Raw genomic sequence first — 22,785 nt, 5'->3', positions numbered from 1 at the left:
GAAGATATTGCAGCTGAAAAAGTGGCAACAGCCTTCTACCAGCACTGGAGTGCAAGATTTAGTGTACCATCACAGGTAATCACTGACCAAGGAACACAGTTTAGATCGCAGTTGTTTAATAATTTGGGCATAGTATGTGGAATGAAAATTCAGCACACAATGCCATATCATCCTCAATGCAATGGTAAAATTGATCGACTACATAGAACTCTGAAGTCTGCAATCAAGGCCCATAATAGTTCTAATTGGACAGAAATTCTGCCTACTGTTCTATTGGGGTTGTGCACTGCAGTGCAAGAAACAGCGAACCATTCCATTGCACAGATGGTATATGGAAAAACTATAAGACTTCCTGGTGAATTTTTTGAAGAGCCCGCTACAAAGATTGACCTTGATTCATTTGCATCTAATTTTCAAAATCAAATGCTTCATCTGAAACCTAGTAGGCCTGCACAAAGCAAAGCAAGATCAGTATTTGTCCCAAAAGATCTGCAAACCTGTTCCCATGTCTTCCTGAGATGTGACAGGGTTAGAAAACCATTAGAACCTACAAATGATGGTCCCTTTCCTGTCATTTCAAGACATGAAGAATATTTCACTATTAAAAGGAAGTGCAAACACATAAATGTATCAGTGGACAGACTTAAACCAGCTTATCTCCTGCAAGAAAAATGGGAATCAGAGAAGGAACTTCCAAACTTTTCCAAGGACAGTGAACCACAACATCCCACAGAGGAACCATCTCCAAATATCAAAGTGTCGAAGTCAGGACGGATTATAAGGTTCCCACCTCGATTCTTAGAGCAGTTGTCTCTGTGGAGAATTAATCAAATATCATACCAGACATTGTAAAAAGTTTTTGTAATTATTTTGTATCATATCTTTTATCATTCCAATATGTTTTTTAATTGTTTTTTGTTAATGTTGTGCTGATTTTTTTAAGAAAATTCCTTCATCACCATCTATTAATTCGTAACAATATTACTAGTGGGGGAGAAATGTAAAGGCAACAGTGATAAATCTAAGTGGAATTTTTATATTTTATGAAGTTGCCAAGACCGTTAATAGTTATAGTTCATTACTGATAACATGATGTAATATCTTTAAAATTTTATTTATTTTTTGTTTATTCTTTGGTAGCGAAGATGTGATGATTCTGGGATACCTGCTAAGTAAGAAGTCAATAAAGAAGTCTTAAGCAGGCAAAGTGGTGTGTGTTCTTGGTGATTTAAAATTAGACTAAATATCGTCAAGCAACGTCTTTTGGGAACTGCCACAAATAATACTTTACAGCAGTTATAAGAACCAACCTTATGCCACCCCCAGGTTTATACACTAAAAATATAGAGCTGTCATACAGGCTCTCAGACAACTCATTACATCCTAGTAAAGCATTCGTTTAATTACTTTATCCATTGCTGATTATTTAGCTAGTGGTATTGTGTAGGGCAGTAAACAAAACTGTTCATGGAGCTTCACTTGCAATTTGCAGATGAATTTTTGATGATTCTGGCTGTTTATTCATATACATCAGTATACTGCAGCAATAAGGATATTAACTCTGCACAGTTTGATATATTAAGCTATTTTTTCCCTCTCTCTTATCATAAATTGCTTGCATCAAATTAGCAGAATTTGTACGATCTGTCTCTTTTGGTGGCCCATACATGGTACCTGTTGTGCGTACTTCTACTTCCTGATAAAATTTATCATGGTGTCTTAGTTATGTTTGCTGTCACCTTGTGGCTTCCTACCTATATCACCAATCTAGTTTTGGGGAAGCTGATTATTCTGTCCCTAGCCCACAGAAAATCAGTACCTGAGATACAGTATTCTACTAGTCCCAGTACCACAATAACAGCATGCTCTGTAACAGTACTTCCCATTGAGATTTCTATGTAAACCTGCTTCTTCACAGGCTTGCTTCGGTCTTCAGCCATGACTAATATGTGCTGGCATAACCCAACATGAATCACAACCTACTTACTTATAAGCTCAAGTAAGATCAGAGGCAAAGTGGGATTTTGAGACCATCCATTTCTTGGTACATGAGCAGCTGCATACAGGAGTAAATCCGTGACAGGGTCAGGGTTAAATTTTTCAGGTCTTTTTGGCCAGAGTCAGAACAGAGAGACTTGGATGTTAGGGTGAGGAGACAGACAGGGAGATATTGGGGGAATTGACTCTAGGTTGGTTTACTGATCTGCTTATTATTGCTTCTTCATGTGTTTGCAGTGAACATGCTTCTTAGTGTACAATATTAATAGACTTTAATACTCAATCACATCATGTCTGTATTAGGCTCATTCATCCAAAGCTGCTGTCGCTGGATCTCTTTCATTTGTCGGAACTCTTTAACTCAAACTCTCAATCTCTAACCGTATCTTGATTGGTGTTTGAGAACCTCTATATACAGTATTTGTGCTGTTTGCTTACAGATGGGATGTGGCTGTGTCGGTTTTTATCTCCAATTCGCGACAGTGGTTGCCCAATGTGTGTGACCTCTTATTGGACTGTCAAAAGCGACTTGCACTGTACGTCTCTAATTTTTCCAACCCATGCTCACCTATGTATGAGGGGGATTCGCTGTTGATAATGCAACACTAAATCGGTTCTTTACATTTCATTTCGTATTACCTTTTATCATTGCAGCTATGGCCGCAATCCATTTATTATTTCTGCATCAAACAGGATCTAATAAGTCTCTACGATTAAATGGAGATATTGAAAAAATCCCATTCCACCCATACTTCACTTTTAAGGATTCTATTACAGTTGTATTAATAACATCACTGTTAACTATACTATGTCTAATTAACCCTTATCTTCTAGGAGATCCACACAACTTTGTGCCTGCCAATTCGCTACTAACACCAGTTCACACTCAACCAGAAAGATATTTCCTATTTGCTAATGCAATTCTACAATCAATTCCCAATAAATTGGGAGGTGTTATTGCAATATTTCTATTAATTAGAATCCCAATAATGTTTGCATTTTATAATAAAACACCATTCTGAGGTATTCAATGCTACCCCATCAACCAAATCCTATTTTGAATCATAGTAGTTGTATGTTTACTAACATGAATTGGTAAATGACCAGATGGAGAACCATATAACAGAACAAACCCTAAAAATTATTTACTTTACATACTTCTTAATTAATGTATACATTGAAAACGTATGAGACAAGCTAATTAAGAAATAAAAATAAATAAGTTAATTAGCTCAGCAAAGTATTTGTTTTGATAACATAAAACTAGAAGTTTAACTCTTCTACTAACTTTTCTCAAAAAATTTCACTAATTAAATGAAATAAACAAAATCTTTAAACCAATAAAGAAAATAAAAAAATTTATAGACAAAGTTTCAAGTTTAATATATTAATTTATCACAATGAAAGCTAGGTAAAGTACCTCGAACCCAAATAAATCCAAAAGATATTACAGCGAGCTTAATATAAAATATAAAAGAGTAAAAACCAACCGCCCCCCCCAAAAAAACCAACAACATACTTATAAAAACATTTCTAGTACATTCAGCTAAAAAAATTAAAGTAAAACCACCTGCACCATATTCAATGCTAAACCCTGAAACTAATTCAGACTCACCTTCAGCAAAATCAAAAGTAGTTTGTTAGTTTCAGGTAAGGAAGAAGCAAAACAAGCTAAAGCTAAAAGAAAAGAAATAATGATAAATCAACAATAAAATTGATAATTCATAAAATCAAATATATTCAAACTACCATTTAAAATAATCAAAGACAATAAAATTAAAGTTAATCTAACTTCATATGAAACTGTTTGGGCAACAGAATGTAAAGAGCCTCATATAGAAAAATTTGAATTAGAAGATCAACCAGCAATTGTCACAGTATAAACACCTAGTCTGGTACAACATAAAAAAATAAAAACCGATAAGCAAAAGAACACATGTAAGATAAATAAGGAAAGATTACGCAAACAGCCAAAGAAATTATGAAATTAAAAACAGGGAAAAATAATGAAGTTCCTAATTATATATAATAGGAATAGGCTGCTCCTTACAAATTAATTTAATAGAATCACTAAAAGGCTGAGGAATCCCTACAAACCCTACTGTATTTGGACCTTTGTGAATTAGAATATAACCTAAAATCTTTCGTTGTAATAAAGTTAAAAAAGCCACACTAATTAAAACACAAATAACCAACAAAAGAAAATTTAGAGTAAACATAAATAAATCAAAAAGTATCAATACTATTTGTAGAAAAAATCTACATTAATGAATTGTAAATTCAACACATTAATCAGTCAAAATAGTAATTAATTAATATTAATAAGTAATACAAAAATATTTTAACCATATGGTCCTTTCACACTAATATTGTCATGTACAAGAAGGTGTCATTAGATGAATGACGAACATTAACTTCACTTAACGAAAGTTTATTCAGCACTTGCACATAAAAGAGCGCAGAATGAACTGCCTCCAGCCAGAACACATTCAATATATATACAGCTACTGAATATTTCAGTACAATGATTCTTGACATTTGTGGACACTTCTAGAATGTACTCCAACCGAATATATAAATTAAAATCTTACAGTCCAGGTGAGTATTGAACTCACGACCCTTCATGCAACAGTACAGTGTCATAACCACTACCCCATTTTTTTTTTTTTATAAAACCTTTATTAAAAAAAACAATGTTACACATTGCAAATACATACTAGTCATACATACATGAAGTTATTTAAACAAAGCGGTTTGATCATTTCAATTGGGCTGACATTAAGGAAAGACAACAGAAGATTGTGTTACTGACTAAATCACCAGAAAGAATTAAATTAAACATAAATACTTGAGAATGGCGGAAAGGAGATATATAATAAAGTTGACTAGCCTTCCAACTACACTTTCTGGACATAAATTGAATCTAAGTATTTGAAGTGATCAGATCTATATAATCAGTCTTTCACTGCAAAAATGAACAGGGCAATGTGCCAGCCATTGAATATTACATTTATCGGATAGTATCTTATGGTTTTAACCAATCGATAAGGAGATTTCTATAAAAACTGTCTATTTCCAAATTTCTAGTATAAGCCAATAATGCACCTTTCATGATTTGTGTTTGGCACTATTAGACACACAATCTCAATGTCACATAAGTTCTGTACATTAGATTATAAATTTCAAAAAACTACTCTCTGAAGTAGAGAAAGCACACATCATAAATATACTGTAAAATCTTAAATAGTATCCTTAAGGTAACTACAATACATCACTGTCAACACAGACTTCTTTTTTATATTAACCAATGCCCATTCTTTCAAATACAATTTTTAGCATATTACCGAACTTTTTCTTGTCCCATGGAGCTACTCCGGTGCTGCTTCGACATTGCCCCATCCTTAAGAGTACAGCATCTCGGTGTTACGTCCTCCTAGTCCAGGAATGAGTCATCGGTCCTTCATACTCCGACTCCTGATGACTTATTCTCGCCCTGGCGGTGATCGTCTTAGAACTTCTTTCGCCGCTACGCTCTTCGTCACCTTTCCGCTTGTTGCATGTCGCTGGAGCTTCGAATTTACCCTTGGTTGCAGGATCGTTATAGGGCTTCATTCGAAGGACGTGGACCGTATCTCTGATCTTCTGTCGTCTTGTGTCGGGGTCGAAATCTTTAGCTTCATAAGTAACATCAGACAACTGTCTTACAAACTTATAAAGTCCAAAGAAGCGCCTGAGGAGCTTCTCAGAGAGACCAACCTTCCGAACAGGAGTGAAGATCCAGAAGAGGTTACCAGGCTGATAGACAACAGGACAGTGGCACGCGTCATACCTTCGGCGATCGTTTTCTTGAGCCAGCAGCGTGCGGAGTCGAGAGCTTCCTCAGCTCTGATTAACACCTGGCCGCTGTAGTCGTCGTCCACGTCATCAGGATGTAACAGAAACATAGTGTTCATCGTCGTAGTCGCCTCACGCCCATGCACAGGAAAAATCGCGTAAATCCTTTGGTGTCTTGTTTGGCGGTGCTGCAGGCAAACGTCACGAAAGGTAGCACCTCATCCCAATTGCTCTGCTCAACATTGACGAACATTGATAGCATGTTGGCCAAGGTCTTATTAAGGTGGTTAGTAAGCCCTTTAGTTTGCGGATGGTAGGCAGTCGTCATGTGATGAGTAATGTTGCACCGACGATCTATCTCTGTCACAAGATTCGATTGAAAAACTTTCGCTCGATCCGTAATTAACGACCTTGGTGCACTGTGTTTTAATACAATGTCTTCCATGACGAATTTGGCTACCTCGGATGCTTCAGCTGTTTTCACGGCTTTTGTAATGGCATAGCATGTCAGATAATCAGTGCAAACAATAATCCATATATTGCCACTAGCAGACGTCGGAAATCGTCCGAGGACGTCAATCCCAACACTCTGGAATCGGTATGAGTCGGCCAGGTGGTTTCTGAGGAACTGCCTTTCTCCCCTGGCACTCTCGACAGTGCGACACATAGTGACAGACACTCCTAAATAAACCTGGCCAGAAAAATCTCTTGCGGATTCTATCGTAGGTTAAATCCTAGATGGCTGGCCTCAGGTGTGTCATGGAATTTCTGTAGAACATCTAAGTACATATGTTTAGGAATCACTGGTAGCCAACGGATCAAAGTTTTTCTTGTAAGGTAATCCATTAACTATCTTAAATTGTTCTTCACATCCTCTGACTGATTTAACGCAAGCATAATTTGAGATATTTTGGCATCCTTCTTCTGCTCAGCAGAGAGATCCTGGAGCACAGCGAGACAGTCACTACCTTCATCAAAGTCTTGATAGTGTTGCACAGGGTTTCTTGAGAGAGAGTTGGCATCTTTGTGTTTTCTTCCACTTTTATACACTATGGTTATGTCATACTCATCAAGACGTAGTGCCCACCTGGCGAGTAGTCCTGTTGGATCGTTAACACCTGTCAGCCAACAAAGTGATTGATGGTCTGTAACAATGGTGAATGGCCTTCCATAGTGATACTGTCGAAATTTACACATGGTCCAGATCACAGCAAGACATTCTCTTTCTGTTGTCTAGTAGTTTCTCTCGGCTTTTTTAAGTATAGCATAGGCTATAGCCTTCCCTTTTCCATCCGAAATTTGCACCAGAACAGCACCGATTCCATACCCACTGGCATCTGTGTGTAGTTCTGTAGGTATTCTCTCATCATATCGACCAAGTACAGGGTCAGTCGTCAGAGCTTTTCACAGCATATCGAAAGGATCTTGTTGAGCACCACCCCAGAAAATTTAGCATTAGCTTTTAACAACTCTTGGAGTGACCTGGCTTTGATAAAACGACGGTAATAAGAACATAATCCGAGGAAGCTTCTCACATCTCTAATACTTTCAGGAACAGGAAATTCCGCTATAGATCTCACCTTTTCTGGGTCTCGCTGCAAACCTTCGTTTGACACAAGGTGTCCAAGTGTTTTGATTTCTTTTGCTCCGAAGAAACACTTTCTTGGATTAAGTTTCAGTCCACCTTGTTGGAGACACGTAAGAGCGGCCCTCAGTCTTTCTATATGTTCATCAAATGTCTCTGAGAACACTATAACGTCATAAAAATAACAAAGACACATCATCCACTTCACGTGCCTTAGAAGATTATCCATCATCTTTTCAAAAGTTGCTGGTGCATTACACAAACCAAACGGTATTACTTTTAAACTCATACAAGCCCTCAGGAGTGATGACTGCAGTTTTCTTACGATCAGCCTCATCTACTTCGATTTGCCAGTATCTCGAGTACATGACCATAGTTGAGAAAAATTTGGTCCCCTTCAGACAATCTAGTGAATCGCCAATTCGTGAAAGAGGGTAAACGTCCTTTTTAGTTATCTTATTAAGCTTCCTGTAATCAACACAAAAGTACCAACTGCTATCCTTCTTCCTGACGAGGACCACTGGTGATGACCATGGGCTCTGAGAAGGCTGAATGATGTCATTCTTCATCATTTTCTCTACCTCGTCGCGAATAATTCGATGTTCCGTTGCTGACACACAGTCTGGCTTATTGGTTGATGGTCTCCAGTGCTAATCCAGTGCTTCACCGTCAATTTGTCTAATTTGCTCTTCACTTGTGGATTGAAGCAGTCACAGAACTCTTGAAGAATGGCAAGTAGCATCCTCTGTTGTTTCTTAGTGAGATCTGGTGATAGTCGAGCTAGAAGATCTGGTAGCGCTAATTTCGCCCACAGGCTCGGCATGGGAGGTTTCTATGACACTCAGCTGTTCTTCAATTAACGGCTCAGCGTTTGCTATGCATGTATACATCCTGGAAGGATCTGCGGTTCTCAGCGACAGTTAACTACCCACAATTCACCAAATCCGTTCTTAATCGCGACGACAGAGGCTGGGATGACCAAGTTATTCTTCAGTGGTATGCTTCTCTTACATTGCACAACAAGACCACGGATTGATGAATGGCATGACACGTGACAATTACCTTACTAGCGCTGACTGCAGGAATTATCACTTCTTCCAGCATACATAGTCTCCACACACTCGTATGTGCATCTTCCTTTCCACAATATCTCATCTCGTCTAGCACAATCTTCGAGCGACCACAGTCTATAATTGCCTGCAAAGCTTTCAAAAAGTCCCAACCGAGAATGATGTCGTGACTATGCTCTTGAAAGACGATGAATTCTAAGTGCTGTGTATGGCCACTTATACCCACACGAATGGTGCATCTTCCTGTAGGTTTTATGTATTTCCCATTAGCCACCTTCAGCAGAGATGTTTTCTGTCGACGAATACGGTTTTCTGCAACTGGCGAAAGTACTTCTCCGAAATGACTGAATATGATGCTCCAGAGTCCACAAGAGCTTGGGCTGGTCAGCCATCCACGAGGATATCGACGTAGTTTCCTATCATTTTTGAAGTGATCAACGCAGAGGATTTTTCTCTTCAGCGGCCTCACCTCCAAGGAAGGTCGCACCCTTTAGTTTTCCAGGTTGCGGCGGCTGGGTGATCGGCTGGAGCTTCTAAACAGCGATGGAGAGCTCGATCGGCGTGTTGGGGAGCGTCCTCGCCAGCGGCTAGCTTGCGGTAATGGTGACCTATTTCGTCCTGCACCCACATCTTCTTGTTCATCTTCGTCGTCCCGGAGTTGGCGTCGGCTAAGACCAGTCTGCTGTTTTCTGGAGCGGGCGTCATCAAATATTCGCCGCCTTCCTCGACAATAGAGCACCACATGTCCCGGTCTTCCACAGAGGAAACATACAGGTTGATTATCCTGGGTCCTTCAGACGCCAGTCTTCCCTGGTGCCCAAAGAGGTTCTTCATGCGGCATTGTAGGAACGTAACTCCGCCTGGGTCTCGACTTTTTCACTGTTTTAAAGGGAAAGGAAGGACGAGAGATTGGGTTCAATCTCTGTTCCACTTCCTCCCTTATGACCTCTTGAAGCGTCTCGGTTTTTTGCCCGCTGTGCAATCAAAGTGCCTTCTGAACTTCCTCTCTCACTATCTGACAAAGAACACTTGTGAAATCCGTTTCTTCCTCCATCACAGACATTGATACAACTTTTGGAAGCCGTTCAAACTTCTTACGTGTAATTCTTTTTTGATGCATTGTCTCGATGTACTGACACCATTTTATGAAGTCGTCTGCTGTCGAAACCTCCTTCAGTAGTAGGGCTTGATACATGTTCTCAGCAACACCCTTCATGAGATGTTCAACCTTATCTTCCTCCTTCATTCTAGGGTCCACTACTTTACACAACTCCAAGACGTCTTGAATGTAGGATGCTGTAGTTTCTCCTGAACGTTGCGCCCTGCACTTTAATTTATCTTTAGCCTTGCACTTCTGTCGTTATGTGTTGCCAAAATACACTCCTGGAAATGGAAAAAAGGACACATTGACACCGGTGTGTCAGACCCACCATACTTGCTCCGGACACTGCGAGAGGGCTGTACAAGCAATGATCACATGCACGGCACAGCGGACACACCAGGAACAGCGATGTTGGCCGTCGAATGGCGCTACCTGCGCAGCATTTGTGCACCGCCGCCGTCAGTGTCAGCCAGTTTGCCGTGGCATACGGAGCTCCATCGCAGTCTTTAACACTGGTAGCATGCCGCGACAGCATGGACGTGAACCGTATGTGCAATTGACGGACTTTGAGCGAGGGCGTATAGTGGGCATGCGGGAGGCCGGGTGGACGTACCGCCGAATTGCTCAACACGTGGGGCGTGAGGTCTCCACAGTACATCGATGTTGTCGCCAGTGGTCGGCGGAAGGTGCACGTGCCCGTCGACCTGGGACCGGACCGCAAGCGACGCACGGATGCACGCCAAGACCGTAGGATCCCACGCAGTGCCGTAGGGGACCGCACCGCCACTTCCCAGCAAATTAGGGACACTGTTGCTCCTGGGGTATCGGCGAGGACCATTCGCAACCGTCTCCATGAAGCTGGGCTACGGTCCCGCACACCGTTAGGCCGTCTTCCGCTCACGCCCCAACATCGTGCAGCCCGCCTCCAGTGGTGTCGTGACAGGCGTGAATGGAGGGACGAATGGAGACGTGTCGCCTTCAGCGATGAGAGTCGCTTCTGCCTTGGTGCCAATGATGGTCGTATGCGTGTTTGGCGCCGTGCAGGTGAGCGCCACAATCAGGACCGCATACGACCGAGGCACACAGGGCCAACACCCGGCATCATGGTGTGGGGAGCGATCTCCTACACTGGCCGTACACCACTGGTGATCGTCGAGGGGACACTGGATAGTGCACGGTACATCCAAACCATCATCGAACCCATCGTTCTACCATTCCTAGACCGGCAAGGGAACTTGCTGTTCCAACAGGACAATGCACGTCCGCATGTATCCCGTGCCACCCAACGTGCTCTAGAAGGTGTAAGTCAACTACCCTGGCCAGCAAGATCTCCGGATCTGTCCCCCACTGAGCATGTTTGGGACTGGATGAAGCGTCGTCTCACGCGGTCTGCACGTCCAGCGCGAACGCTGGTCCAACTGAGGCGCCAGGTGGAAATGGCATGGCTAGCCGTTCCACAGGACTACATCCAGCATCTCTACAATCGTCTCCATGGGAGAATAGCAGCCTGCATTGCTGCGAAAGGTGGATATACACTGTACTAGTGCCGACATTTTGCATGCTCTGTTGCCTGTGTCTATGTGCCTGTGGTTCTGTCAGTGTGATCATGTGATGTATCTGACCCCAGGAATGTGTCAATAAAGTTTCCCCTTCCTGGGACAATGAATTCACGGTGTTCTTATTTCAATTTCCAGGAGTGTACTTGGGCAGTTCCGCCTGGAATACTACCCGGTTTGTGAATTTCTCCTCCTTGTTCTCATACCATTGCTTGGCAGTGCCCTCCAAGTAGAAAAATACGTTAGCCAAACACATGGTGTCATCCCATTTGTTAAATTTGGCTATACACTCATATACCTTTAGCCACTTGTTTGGATCTTTGCCATCATCACCAGAGAACCCGGAAGGATGTCTCATGTGGTGGCACACAGTTGCTGTCATCATAACGTCCTCTTCTTCTTCCGTCTCCCATAGACTGCGATCTGTTGAACAGGGCGTGAACTCGGGGGTTTCTAGCCATGTAAACGGCTGCTCTGTCGTAGCCTGATGGGAGCCACTGTGTCGTCGATAATGTGCACTATCACAAGTTGCAATACCCAGCGCCTTCACCAGAATAATGTCATGTACAAGAAAGTGTAATTAGATGAATGACGAACACTAACTTCAAACAAAGGTTTATTCAGCACTTGCACATACAAGAACTACAGAACATTCCAGTACAATGATTCTTGACATTTGTTGATACTTCTAGAACGTACTCGAGCCGAATATAGAAATTAAAATTGTACAGGCCAGGTGAGTTTGGAACTCACAACCCATCATGCAACAGTTTAGTATCATAAGCACTACACCACAGAGCTACTCAGCTTCTGCTGCGACAATATGGGTAAATAATCCTAGGATAGAAACTGACCAGACTCACACTGGTCTGATATCAGATCATGTAAGAATTTAAAAGTCGAACAAACCTAATTATTGAGTGTCTGCACCAAAAGTTTTTCTTATTCCAACATTGAGGCCTCTATCCGCTTTGTTGATATGAGCTCTCTAAAACAATTACACTGTTATTTCTGAGGTAACTTAATCTTATGATCATAAATTATGGATCAAAACAACAAACATTAATCAATGCTATAATAATGAAGAGTTTATTTATTCTTCATGTCATCGCAACAAAACATTATCATTAAATATGGAAAGATCAACAAAAACATATATAAAAGTAAAATATTAAGCACTATAGGGTCTTCTCGTCCTAAAGATAAATTTAAGCCCTTTGACTTAAAAAGGTAAATTCAAAAATTTATTGAGAGAGAGATGATTTCTCATCAAGCTATTCATTCCAACCACTAATTGAGAGACTAATGATTATGTTACCTTTGCACAGTCAAAGTGCCATGGCTCTTTACAGATTTACTCAGTGAGCAGGTCAGACCTCAAAATATTTTCAAGAAGACATGCTTTTGATAAACAGGTGGAAATAAATTTTACCTAGTTCCTTATAATAAGTTAACAAAAATAAACTTTTCATACAAATAAATATACTAATTCCATAATTATTAGAAAGATTGATAAATTTGCTAAAGAATCTTAATACAAAACCTAAAAAGTTTATAAAATCAAAATATAAAACAATGAACTTTAATGTCATCTTGAAGATAGCTGGTTTAAAGCCTACCATTATATTTAAAACAAGCAAATTATAGGTTAATAACTTTAAAGTTTATCTCTTAAAGAGTAAATAAGTTAATATTTATATTATATATAAAAACAAAGATGAGGTGACTTACCGAACAAAAGCGCTGGCAGGTCGATAGACACACAAACAAACACAAACATACACACAAAATTCAAGCTTTCGCAACAAACTGTTGCCTCATCAGGAAAGAGGGAAGGAGAGGGGAAGACGAAAGGAAGTGGGTTTTAAGGGAGAGGGTAAGGAGTCATTCCAATTTGTGTCTGTATGTGTGGATGGATATGTGCGTGTGTGCGAGTGTATACCTGTCCTTTTTTCCCCCAAGGTAAGTCTTTCCGCTCCCGGGATTGGAATGACTCCTTACCCTCTCCCTTAAAACCCACTTCCTTTCGTCTTCCCCTCTCCTTCCCTCTTTCCTGATGAGGCAACAGTTTGTTGCGAAAGCTTGAATTTTGTGTGTATGTTTGTGTTTGTTTGTGTGTCTATCGACCTGCCAGCGCTTTTGTTCGGTAAGTCACCTCATCTTTGTTTTTATATATAATTTTTCCCACGTGGAATGTTTCCTTCCATTACATGAATATTTATATTTATATTTAAAAACTTAAGCACAAACAGTTAACTTTAAGAAATTTAATTTTTTCTTAAGAAACTAGATATCTTAGGAAACGATTAACATTTCATTTCTCTAAGTAACTTAACAATAATTATGACGCATTAACTATCAATTATTTATAAATCAACCTAAATTGAGACATGTAAAATAACTACTAAAATTTTGATAAACCCTGATACAAAATGTACAACAAATAGAATCTACTTTAAAAAAATTTAAAATAATATTTCATGCAACACTTACATTATCAATATACTACAAAATAAAAAATCAATTCTATAAAATATACTATGACAACAAAATTATTTACATTAAACAATTAGGTTTCTGTCTGCAGTTTCGTTGTGGATACCTTCTTCAGCCGCATTTCTTACACTGCAGCTCACAATACACCCCGCATATGTGGTTTGATTGCACACAGCAGTAAAAATTGACTTCCACAGAAAAAAATTCCTCTTCACAGACTCAGGTCACCATGTCTCTTTCTTCCAACAATGTTGCAATTCCTACAGATTCAATTCAATTTTTAGGGGACTCTGCCTGTTCTTTCCTTGGGAACCCCCACAAAAATATATCCAGTGCCCTCTGTTCTACCTCTTGCAGAACGATCCTCTAGGTTTCATTGGTCTCTGTCAACTCATAAGTGCTGACCTATAATTTCCTCATCCTGTCCATAAAGCTCACAATGGACTATACCTGCAATATGTTGTTCAACTTTTCCCTAAAATACCTACAGCTGTTTTTCCATCTGCATTGCTAAAAAAGCACCATTAGAGTCTCTAACAGTGGTGTATTCCATAACCCCTCATTATACAAAACACATGCCTTAGCGTCGACTATCAAATGTAATTTAGCCATATGCAGAAGTTGTTTTCCTGAGCAACATCTCAACTTAGTGGTGTTAACAATTATCCATGAATGCCAACACATCCTCCCCTGATTTACCATAAAAAAAAAGAGTGTCTCAGTTTGTGGAACTGGCGTTTAGGACGGTTGTCAACATAATGGATGAGGATTGTTCCCTCCTATCTTCCCTCAACGCACCTAACTGCTTCTGTAATTCCATGTTGTCTGCCTGCATCTGTACTATTTAATTTAGTAATGTTTCTTTCCATAAACAATGCTTAAATCACTTCAACATGTGCACCCCTGGTAAAATGCAAAATATCAAGTCAGTATTCAACCTCTTGCCACACATTCTGCAACATAAGGGGGAAGATAATGCCAGTCGTATCTCTGATGTGTTGCAGCAATGCCAAAATATCAAGAACTGTTGTTTTCTACACAGTATGTTTCACATGCCTCCGAAGAAAGAAATCTAAGGGTCTAATGTCAGGTGATCTGGTGGGCCATAGAACTGAACCGCGTCTGCCAGTCTACTTGTTGTGGAAGGTTTCATTAAGAAAATCATGGACTTCTAGAGCCCAATGAGGGGGAGCACCTTCTTGCTGGAGGATGACAGTGTCTTGCATATATTGCAGCTGGGGAACAACATAATACACCAATATGTCTAGGTAAATATATCCACTTACTTTGTTTTCAAGGAAGAAAAATGGGCCAATCATTTGATCACACGATCACCCACACCACACATTAACCTTTGTACTACCCTGAATGTGTTCTCATACAACATGAGCATTTTCTGATTCCTCAATCCAGACATTATGGCAGTTACTGAGCCACGAACATGAAATGCAGCCTCATTGGGAAAACATACGCACTTCAAGAAATCATTGTCCTCATACAAATGGTTCAGTATACCCACTGCAAATTGTCCATGTTTTGAGTGGTCATCTGGTTGTAATGCCTGAACAACTTGGACCTTGTGCACATACAATCTAAGATGTTTGCAAAGTACTTTATGCACTACTGTACTCTTTGCCACTTGAAGCTCTTATGAAGCTTGTCTAATTGATTTCTGTGGAGACCTATTGAATGTGGTTTGAACTGCATACACAGTCTCCTCCAAAATAGACGGCCTGCCACTGCTTGTTCATTTCTGAACCAACCCCATCACTAAATAAGTTTCCGCCCATGTTCTGATTAACTTGATATCAGGTGCTTTCTTTCCATAATGGGACACAAACTTCCACTGGGGGTGGGGGGTAGGAAGCCATTTTTATTATATAGCTCACACAGCACTCTTTGTGATGAAAATCTTGAATGAGAGGCACCTGCACAGAAATTTGATGAATTCCCTAATTGACATGTAACAAAAATCAAATGTTACGATCATAAATATAATTAATATTTAATCCTGAAATCTGAGTGAGTTTCATGGCCACGCTGTATGTCTTCTGGTGATCAGATATGAACTGATGACCAACAGCACACCAGCCAATCATGTTAACCACTATCCTACAGTGTATGTAGCACAGCTCAAGTCAGTATTACACTCAGGAATGCTTCTACTGAGTAGTAGAACTTTTGGTCCAGCATACTGTACAATTTTCTCTTCTGCAAACAACTCTCAGCCTGATTTATATCTTTGTTTCCTTTAATTTGTTATAAATCTTCATTCTCATGTCTTGTTGAGTTTGGGCAAAGAACTGTAGGCAGTGAGTAGGAAGTACGATTTTTTTTCTTTATTCCTCATACTGTCTGATCAAAAGTATCTGGAAACACCTATGTAGTGTGAAGTTCACAAGTAAATATCATGAGAAGAGGACCCACCTGTAACAAAGGAGGTGCGGAGTATTGTGTTGTCAGTACAAAGCAGCAATATACACTCCTGGAAATTGAAATAAGAACACCGTGAATTCATTGTCCCAGGAAGGGGAAACTTTATTGACACATTCCTGGGGTCAGATACATCACATGATCACACTGACAGAACCACAGGCACATAGACACAGGCAACAGAGCATGCACAATGTCGGCACTAGTACAGTGTATATCCACCTTTCGCAGCAATGCAGGCTGCTATTCTCCCATGGAGACGATCGTAGAGATGCTGGATGTAGTCCTGTGGAACGGCTTGCCATGCCATTTCCACCTGGCGCCTCAGTTGGACCAGTGTTCGTGCTGGACGTGCAGACCGCGTGAGACGACGCTTCATCCAGTCCCAAACATGCTCAATAGGGGACAGATCCGGAGATCTTGCTGGCCAGGGTAGTTGACTTACACCTTCTAGAGCACGTTGGGTGGCACGGGATACATGCGGACGTGCATTGTCCTGTTGGAACAGCAAGTTCCCTTGCCGGTCTAGGAATGGTAGAACGATGGGTTCGATGACGGTTTGGATGTACCGTGCACTATTCAGTGTCTTCTCGACGATCACCAGTGGTGTACGGCCAGTGTAGGAGATCGCTCCCCACACCATGATGCCGGGTGTTTGCCCTGTGTACCTCGGTCGTATGCAGTCCTGATTGTGGCGCTCACCTGCACGGCGCCAAACACGCATACGACCATCATTGGCACCAAGGCAGAAGCGACTCTCATCGCTGAAGACGACACGTCTCCATTCGTCCCTCCATTCACGCCTGTCGCGACACCACTGGAGGCGGGCTGCACGATGTTGGGGCGTGAGCGGAAGACGGCCTAACGGTGTGCGGGACCGTAGCCCAGCTTCATGGAGACGGTTGCGAATGGTCCTCGCCGATACCCCAGGGGCGACAGTGTCCCTAATTTGCTGGGAAGTGGCGGTGCGGTCCCCTACGGCACTGCGTAGGATCCTACGGTCTTGGCGTGCATCCGTGCGTTGCTGCGGTCCGGTCCCAGGTCGACGGGCACGTGCACCTTCCGCTGACCACTGGCGACAACATCGATGTACTGTGGAGACCTCACGCCCCACGTGTTGAGCAATTCGGCGGTATGTCCACCCGGCCTCCCGCATGCCCACTATACGCCCTCGCTCAAAGTCCGTCAACTGCACATACGGTTCACGTCCACGCTGTCGCGGCATGCTACCAGTGTTAAAGACTGCGATGGAGCTCCGTATGCCACGGCAAACTGGCTGACACTGACGGCGGTGGTGCACAAATGCTGTGCAGCTAGCGCCATTCGACGGCCAACACCGCGGTTCCTGGTGTGTCCGCTGTGCCGTGCGTGTGATCATTGCTTGTACAGCCCTCTCGCAGTGTCCGGAGCAAGTATGGTGGGTCTGACACACCGGTGTCAATGTGTTCTTTTTTCCATTTCCAGGAGTGTAGAATGCACTGGTCAGGAGAACTCACTGACTTCGAATGTGGACTATTCTTCAGATGTCATCTGAGTAACAAATTCATCAGGCAGATTTCATCATTCAAAAGCTGCCCCAGTCAACTGTTGGCCATATGACAGTGAAGCAAAAGTGTGAAGGAACACCCACAGCTCAGCAAAACCAGGCAGACGTTACATAATCACAGACAGAGACTGTAGACCATTCCTCTTGCTCTTTTTCTAGTAGGAGATGGTGCACTCCTATCAGAAAAAGACCAATATCTCAAAAGCTAGTGTTAACTGTTTTCTATTACACATTTCTTTACACCATGCACCAATCCTCCATAGGTAAGTGGTTGCCTTCTCCTATTTTAACATAGTTTTCCCTCCTGAAATTGCCACTATTGTTATAGCATTTGTCTTTAGTGATTCAGGAAAACTTTCAAAACCCTAAATGAAAACTTTGTTATGGTTCAGACGGAATAAGTGCAGTCAGGCCCTGGCACTGGTCGATGACTATCCTGAAAAGTCTCAAAAATCTTCTTGCAATGGTTTCCAGGCTATTGATAGAAAGCCCGTGTACTGTATAATGGCTTCGTTTATTATCCATGGCTGAGTTAGTTTCAAGTCTGAACTGTTTTACATAGAATCTTTGACACATTTCAATTGTTGAGAAGTCCATAGCAAAGAACTCTGTCATCAGGTGCTCCATGGCACAGCAGACCCGGATGACAAACTGTATGATGTAACCACATCTTACGCAGACCTCGTGTCACTGCAATGAGACCCAGGAGCACCTCAAACACAAAAATTACCACAAACATAAACAGCATCACACTAACATCTTGACTAAAAAACGCAGATTACATTTTGGCTGAACCAAGTTTGAAATATCTGCGCTTGCTCAATCATACAAGACTGTTGAGGATAGAAATGCTATTCAAATGCTCATTTATGATTTAAAAAACACCTGTACTCTCACAACTATCATATTAAAATTCAGTCTTGCACATCCCTTATAAGGCTTATATGTGTCCAATGTCTTAAGCACTGTGACGTCTTACTGAACAACACATTCAGTGACACTGTGCAGAAATGCAAATGTAAACCTGCTTGACTAGTGTTGGTCAGCGGATACTGTTAACCAGCGAGTAACTCAAGAGTCCCGAGTAGGGTGTTCTCTCCAGTGCTGCCATAAGAACCAGCAAACAACCAGAGCCTGCCCCGAGCAAACAGAGGGGACCGAAGCATAGCTGCTACTGGTGCAATTCCAGCTGACACTCAGCACAGTGGGTGATGAGTATGACTGTAAAGGCATTCAAATTTATGTATGCTCTCATCAGCCACCATGGGGTGTCAGCTTGGACTGTGCAAACTGTGGCTAGCGGCTCCGGTTAAGAGGCACATCAATCTGAGCTTCTCACTAGTGTGCTCCTTAGCGCAACCTGCAGAGAAGCAGGTACACTGAAGTTTATTGTAGACTTGTGCTTGATTTTAGAAAACGTGTTTATACAATAATATAATTATATTTGTAATTGGAAAAGTACTATCTTGTATGATGTGTCAACATAGATATGCAGCAGTTTTTTTGAAAGGGGGGTGAATCTGAAGTAAGCTATATACAGCACATGTGGGCAGCCCCGGATCTATGATAATTCCAAATCACTACAACAACCCCCCCCCCCCCCTGCTCCTTCCTTGAGCACTTCAGAGAGGATGTAAAAAAAAAGACGATTTTTTAAAAATGTCATTTTGTAGCACACATATTTTGAAGTGTTTGATATATAAAACATATATGTTCAATGTTTTAAGTGTGCTGAAGAGCACTGTATTTCACTTTGTGGAATCCTAACATATATTTTGTAATGAAAGCCATCAAACCTATATTCAGGACAGTGGAAATTAAAATGTCCTGTCATGCCTCTCCTGCTTCTAGTCAGGTGGTTTGACATCCTACCCCACCCTTAAAAAAGCTCACAATTAATATTGGATGGGAGAATAAGAACTCCTCAGAAAATTTGCACTCTTTATTGTCTATAGCTAATAACTTTCTCTTATGTGTGACATTAAATTAAATACAGGAAACACAAAACCAGTGAAGACAAGAGACAAGCAGCAGAGTATGGTACACATTTCTTCAATTATTATGTCTCAGCATTTCTTCTCTCTATCTTGTTACAGCCTTACATGGTGTGCTTCCCTTTCTGTAAAAGAATCTATTACCTCACCAAAGTTGTTCAAATGTTGTGCTACATGAAAAATCAAAATGTCATTGTCTGATACTGAAAAAGCTGTTAATACGTATAGTACCCAAGAGTGGTGTGGTTTCTCATTTTCATTATTTCTGTTTTGTCACTGTCTGCTAGATAAAACGAAATAGGCTTTCCTACTTATAATATTGCAGTAATTGCCAATATGAGACTTTTTTGGCACAAACGGTCATTTTTGTGTACATCTGTCATTTACATAAACAACATACAGAATATAATTCAAGAAGTACGAACATCAAATGCTGATTAGGCCCACTACAAGCGAAAAGTTTTATGTTAGGAAATAGTTTCACATATGCTCCAGTTTCTCAAGCACGAGATGGAAAAGTAGTAGTACAAAATTTTCTACAGAAATTTGGAATCATCATATTCTTCCACATAATTTGTGTGATGTCCCTGTTTCTTCTCCTACCTTGATCTAACAATAAATCTTATCATCACTAATTCTGTATTCCTGCCATTGTCAAAACTTATTCTCCAGCTAACTTCACTAACCCTGCCAGATTACCGGTTCAGTTATCCTGCAATTATTCTCCAGTTATGCATTATTGTGTGTTCATACAATGCGTTTTCCCCACTATTCTGAGAATAGAACTTAACCAACTGCTAACCGAGGACGAGGACTGTACAACTGGCCCTTAAGGCTGCAGTTGCAGTGGCTCTGATTTTGGTCAATTGCACTGACAACCGACATTAACCAGAGATGGCCGATGTTTTCAAATCAGTATCCCACTATGTGCACGGTCACACTATAGCTAATTTTATCCCCTGAACATACAGACTTCAGATGGCAAGCAATGAAATTCAAATCAGTTTGTTTTCTTCAGTCAAATTGACTGAAGTTCTCACACACAAAATATGGAACGTGAGAAACTGATAAGATTAGTCCAAGAAAGGTTGAGTTTGTGGCATCCAGAGAATGAAAATCTCATGATCAGTATATAGTTCAGAATCTATGGACTGCTATTGCAGATTTCTTCGAAACCTCAAATAGGCAAACTCCTTACTGGAAATTTTAGGCATAGATTTAACCTCCAAAAATGATTTGTTCAAGTGAAAGGGGTAGTTTATGCTATATGCTTATAGCTGTTGTACTGATCTCTTTTGTGATACCTCGTCATTAGTTGTCTACAGATTATTACTACTGCTTACTGGCATTTTATGCCAAGAGGATAGTGATTCTGTTAATAAGAAGTGGTTTACAAATGTGGTGTATGGAATGTATTTCAACTTTTAAGCACTTTTGGTATCCAGAGTATCTTATGCTACGCTTTACACTTTGCTTTCACTTGTGTGCTAAATGACAGTCATTGAAGACTAATTGACATACATCTACAAAACTTTAAACAGTGTTTATAACTTGCTTTTCAAGGTCATCATGAATTATCTCGAGTACATAACGAAACGATTCTCCCGCCATCTCATATGTTCGTAAAACTTGTCTGGTCATTCTGAAAACTGAGGACATTCTTTATGAGACAGGAAAACTCATTCAAATGCATTCGGCATCTCTCTAATAGCAGAAGCAGCTATGCAGCCCTCTTATCCAAGCACAGTGGTGTTGCAATGTCCACACCACACTAAGAAGTTAATACCTAACCTATTTCAAACACAGAATAGATTCTAACCTAACCTAATTGTCTGGATCTTGCCAAAAATGATGTAGGAGATCAGATGCACTATGACCACACTGTTGTCCAATGTTATTGGGCAACCTCTGGTGACTGTGTTGGATGACCGTTGTCTATGCCACTGTGAATGCAGCCTTTGGTAGTGTAGCGACCTGGCAAAAATTTTCTGTTCAAATTTCATTTTCTTGGATACACCGAGAAGATAATATGTAATCTTTTTTACCAGTTATTCCTGTAATTGGTCTATTTCCACTCTGGTAGTCTGAATCTACACATACCGCTAATAATTATAACAATGCTGACCATCTGCACGCCAAATCAACCATATAAACAAACAGCGATTGCCACTCACCCGTTTGGGTTTATTTGGTTCATCTCATATAGCCCCATCCCCTTTCGTCTTCGGGAAAGTTTTTTTTATTTCTAGATGCAATGGGGAGACCCCTAATGGAGACCTCATATACACTATGCTCGCATTCAAAAATCAACTTAAGATTTGTTCAGAAACCAACTTAGAATGTGTTCAAAAACCAACAGAGATGTGTTTCAAAATCATATGAACAATCAATAGACCAGTGTGTGGTGGATGCTAGGCACTTTGTGAAACAAGTTTTTTTTCCTTCAAGAATATGACGCACCCTAAAATTGGCACCCAAGCAGATACTCCTTTTTTTTTGTTTTGTTTTGTTTTAGGGCACAAAACTGCCATGGTCATTAGCGTCCGGTCTGTGACTTAGGAAACGGTAAAAAACGAAAATGGAAAGCAGCAGCAATGGGAACGAAACTCAAAAAATTGGAGAAACTAAAAGGAGAAGAAAAGCTTAAAAATCCACTACAGAAAGGGGTTGGTTGTCCCCAGAAAGAACTTCAAATGACTGACGTCATCTCACTGGCACTAATAAACTCGAGAACGCGATCGGCCGAGCGCGTGTCATCTGCTAAAATGGAAGATGTATCAGGCGACAGCTGTAGACGGGCGCGTAACGGAGTAAAATAGGGGCACTCAATTAAAAGGTGTCTTACCGTCCACAGCTGAGAGCAGTGGGGACAGAGTGGGGGAGGATCGGCGCTTAAAAGATGTCGATGGCTAAAAAGACAGTGCCCTATCCGGAGTCTAGTTAAAATTACCTCCTCCCGACGACGCGTTCGGGAGGAAGATGTCCAAGCACAGGGAAGAGCTTTCACGTCCTGCAATTTATTATGGGGAAGTGTCGACCAATGTGCGTGCCATAAAAGAACAACACGACGACATAAAACGCTCCGTAGATCGGCGAAGGGAATCGATCGAATAGCTGGCCGAACAAGAGAGACTGCAGCCTTGGCCGCTATATCGGCCGCCTCATTCCCAC

At 41.1% G+C, this 22,785-nt stretch overlaps 1 protein-coding gene across 1 annotated transcript; it reads left to right on the top strand.

Annotated features, from left to right (window-relative positions):
* The first annotated feature begins 324 nt into the window (after positions 1 to 324).
* Positions 325 to 852, top strand: LOC124712339. Its single transcript, XM_047242634.1, has one exon. It carries the CDS (start codon positions 325 to 327, stop codon positions 850 to 852), a length of 528 nt encoding a protein of 175 aa, XP_047098590.1.
* Positions 853 to 22,785: the final 21,933 nt, after the last annotated feature.

Source organism: Schistocerca piceifrons, chromosome 8 (assembly GCF_021461385.2).
Source record: "Schistocerca piceifrons isolate TAMUIC-IGC-003096 chromosome 8, iqSchPice1.1, whole genome shotgun sequence".
Classification (NCBI taxonomy): Eukaryota; Metazoa; Arthropoda; class Insecta; order Orthoptera; family Acrididae; genus Schistocerca; species Schistocerca piceifrons.
This window is presented reverse-complemented; position numbering and strand designations above follow the sequence as displayed.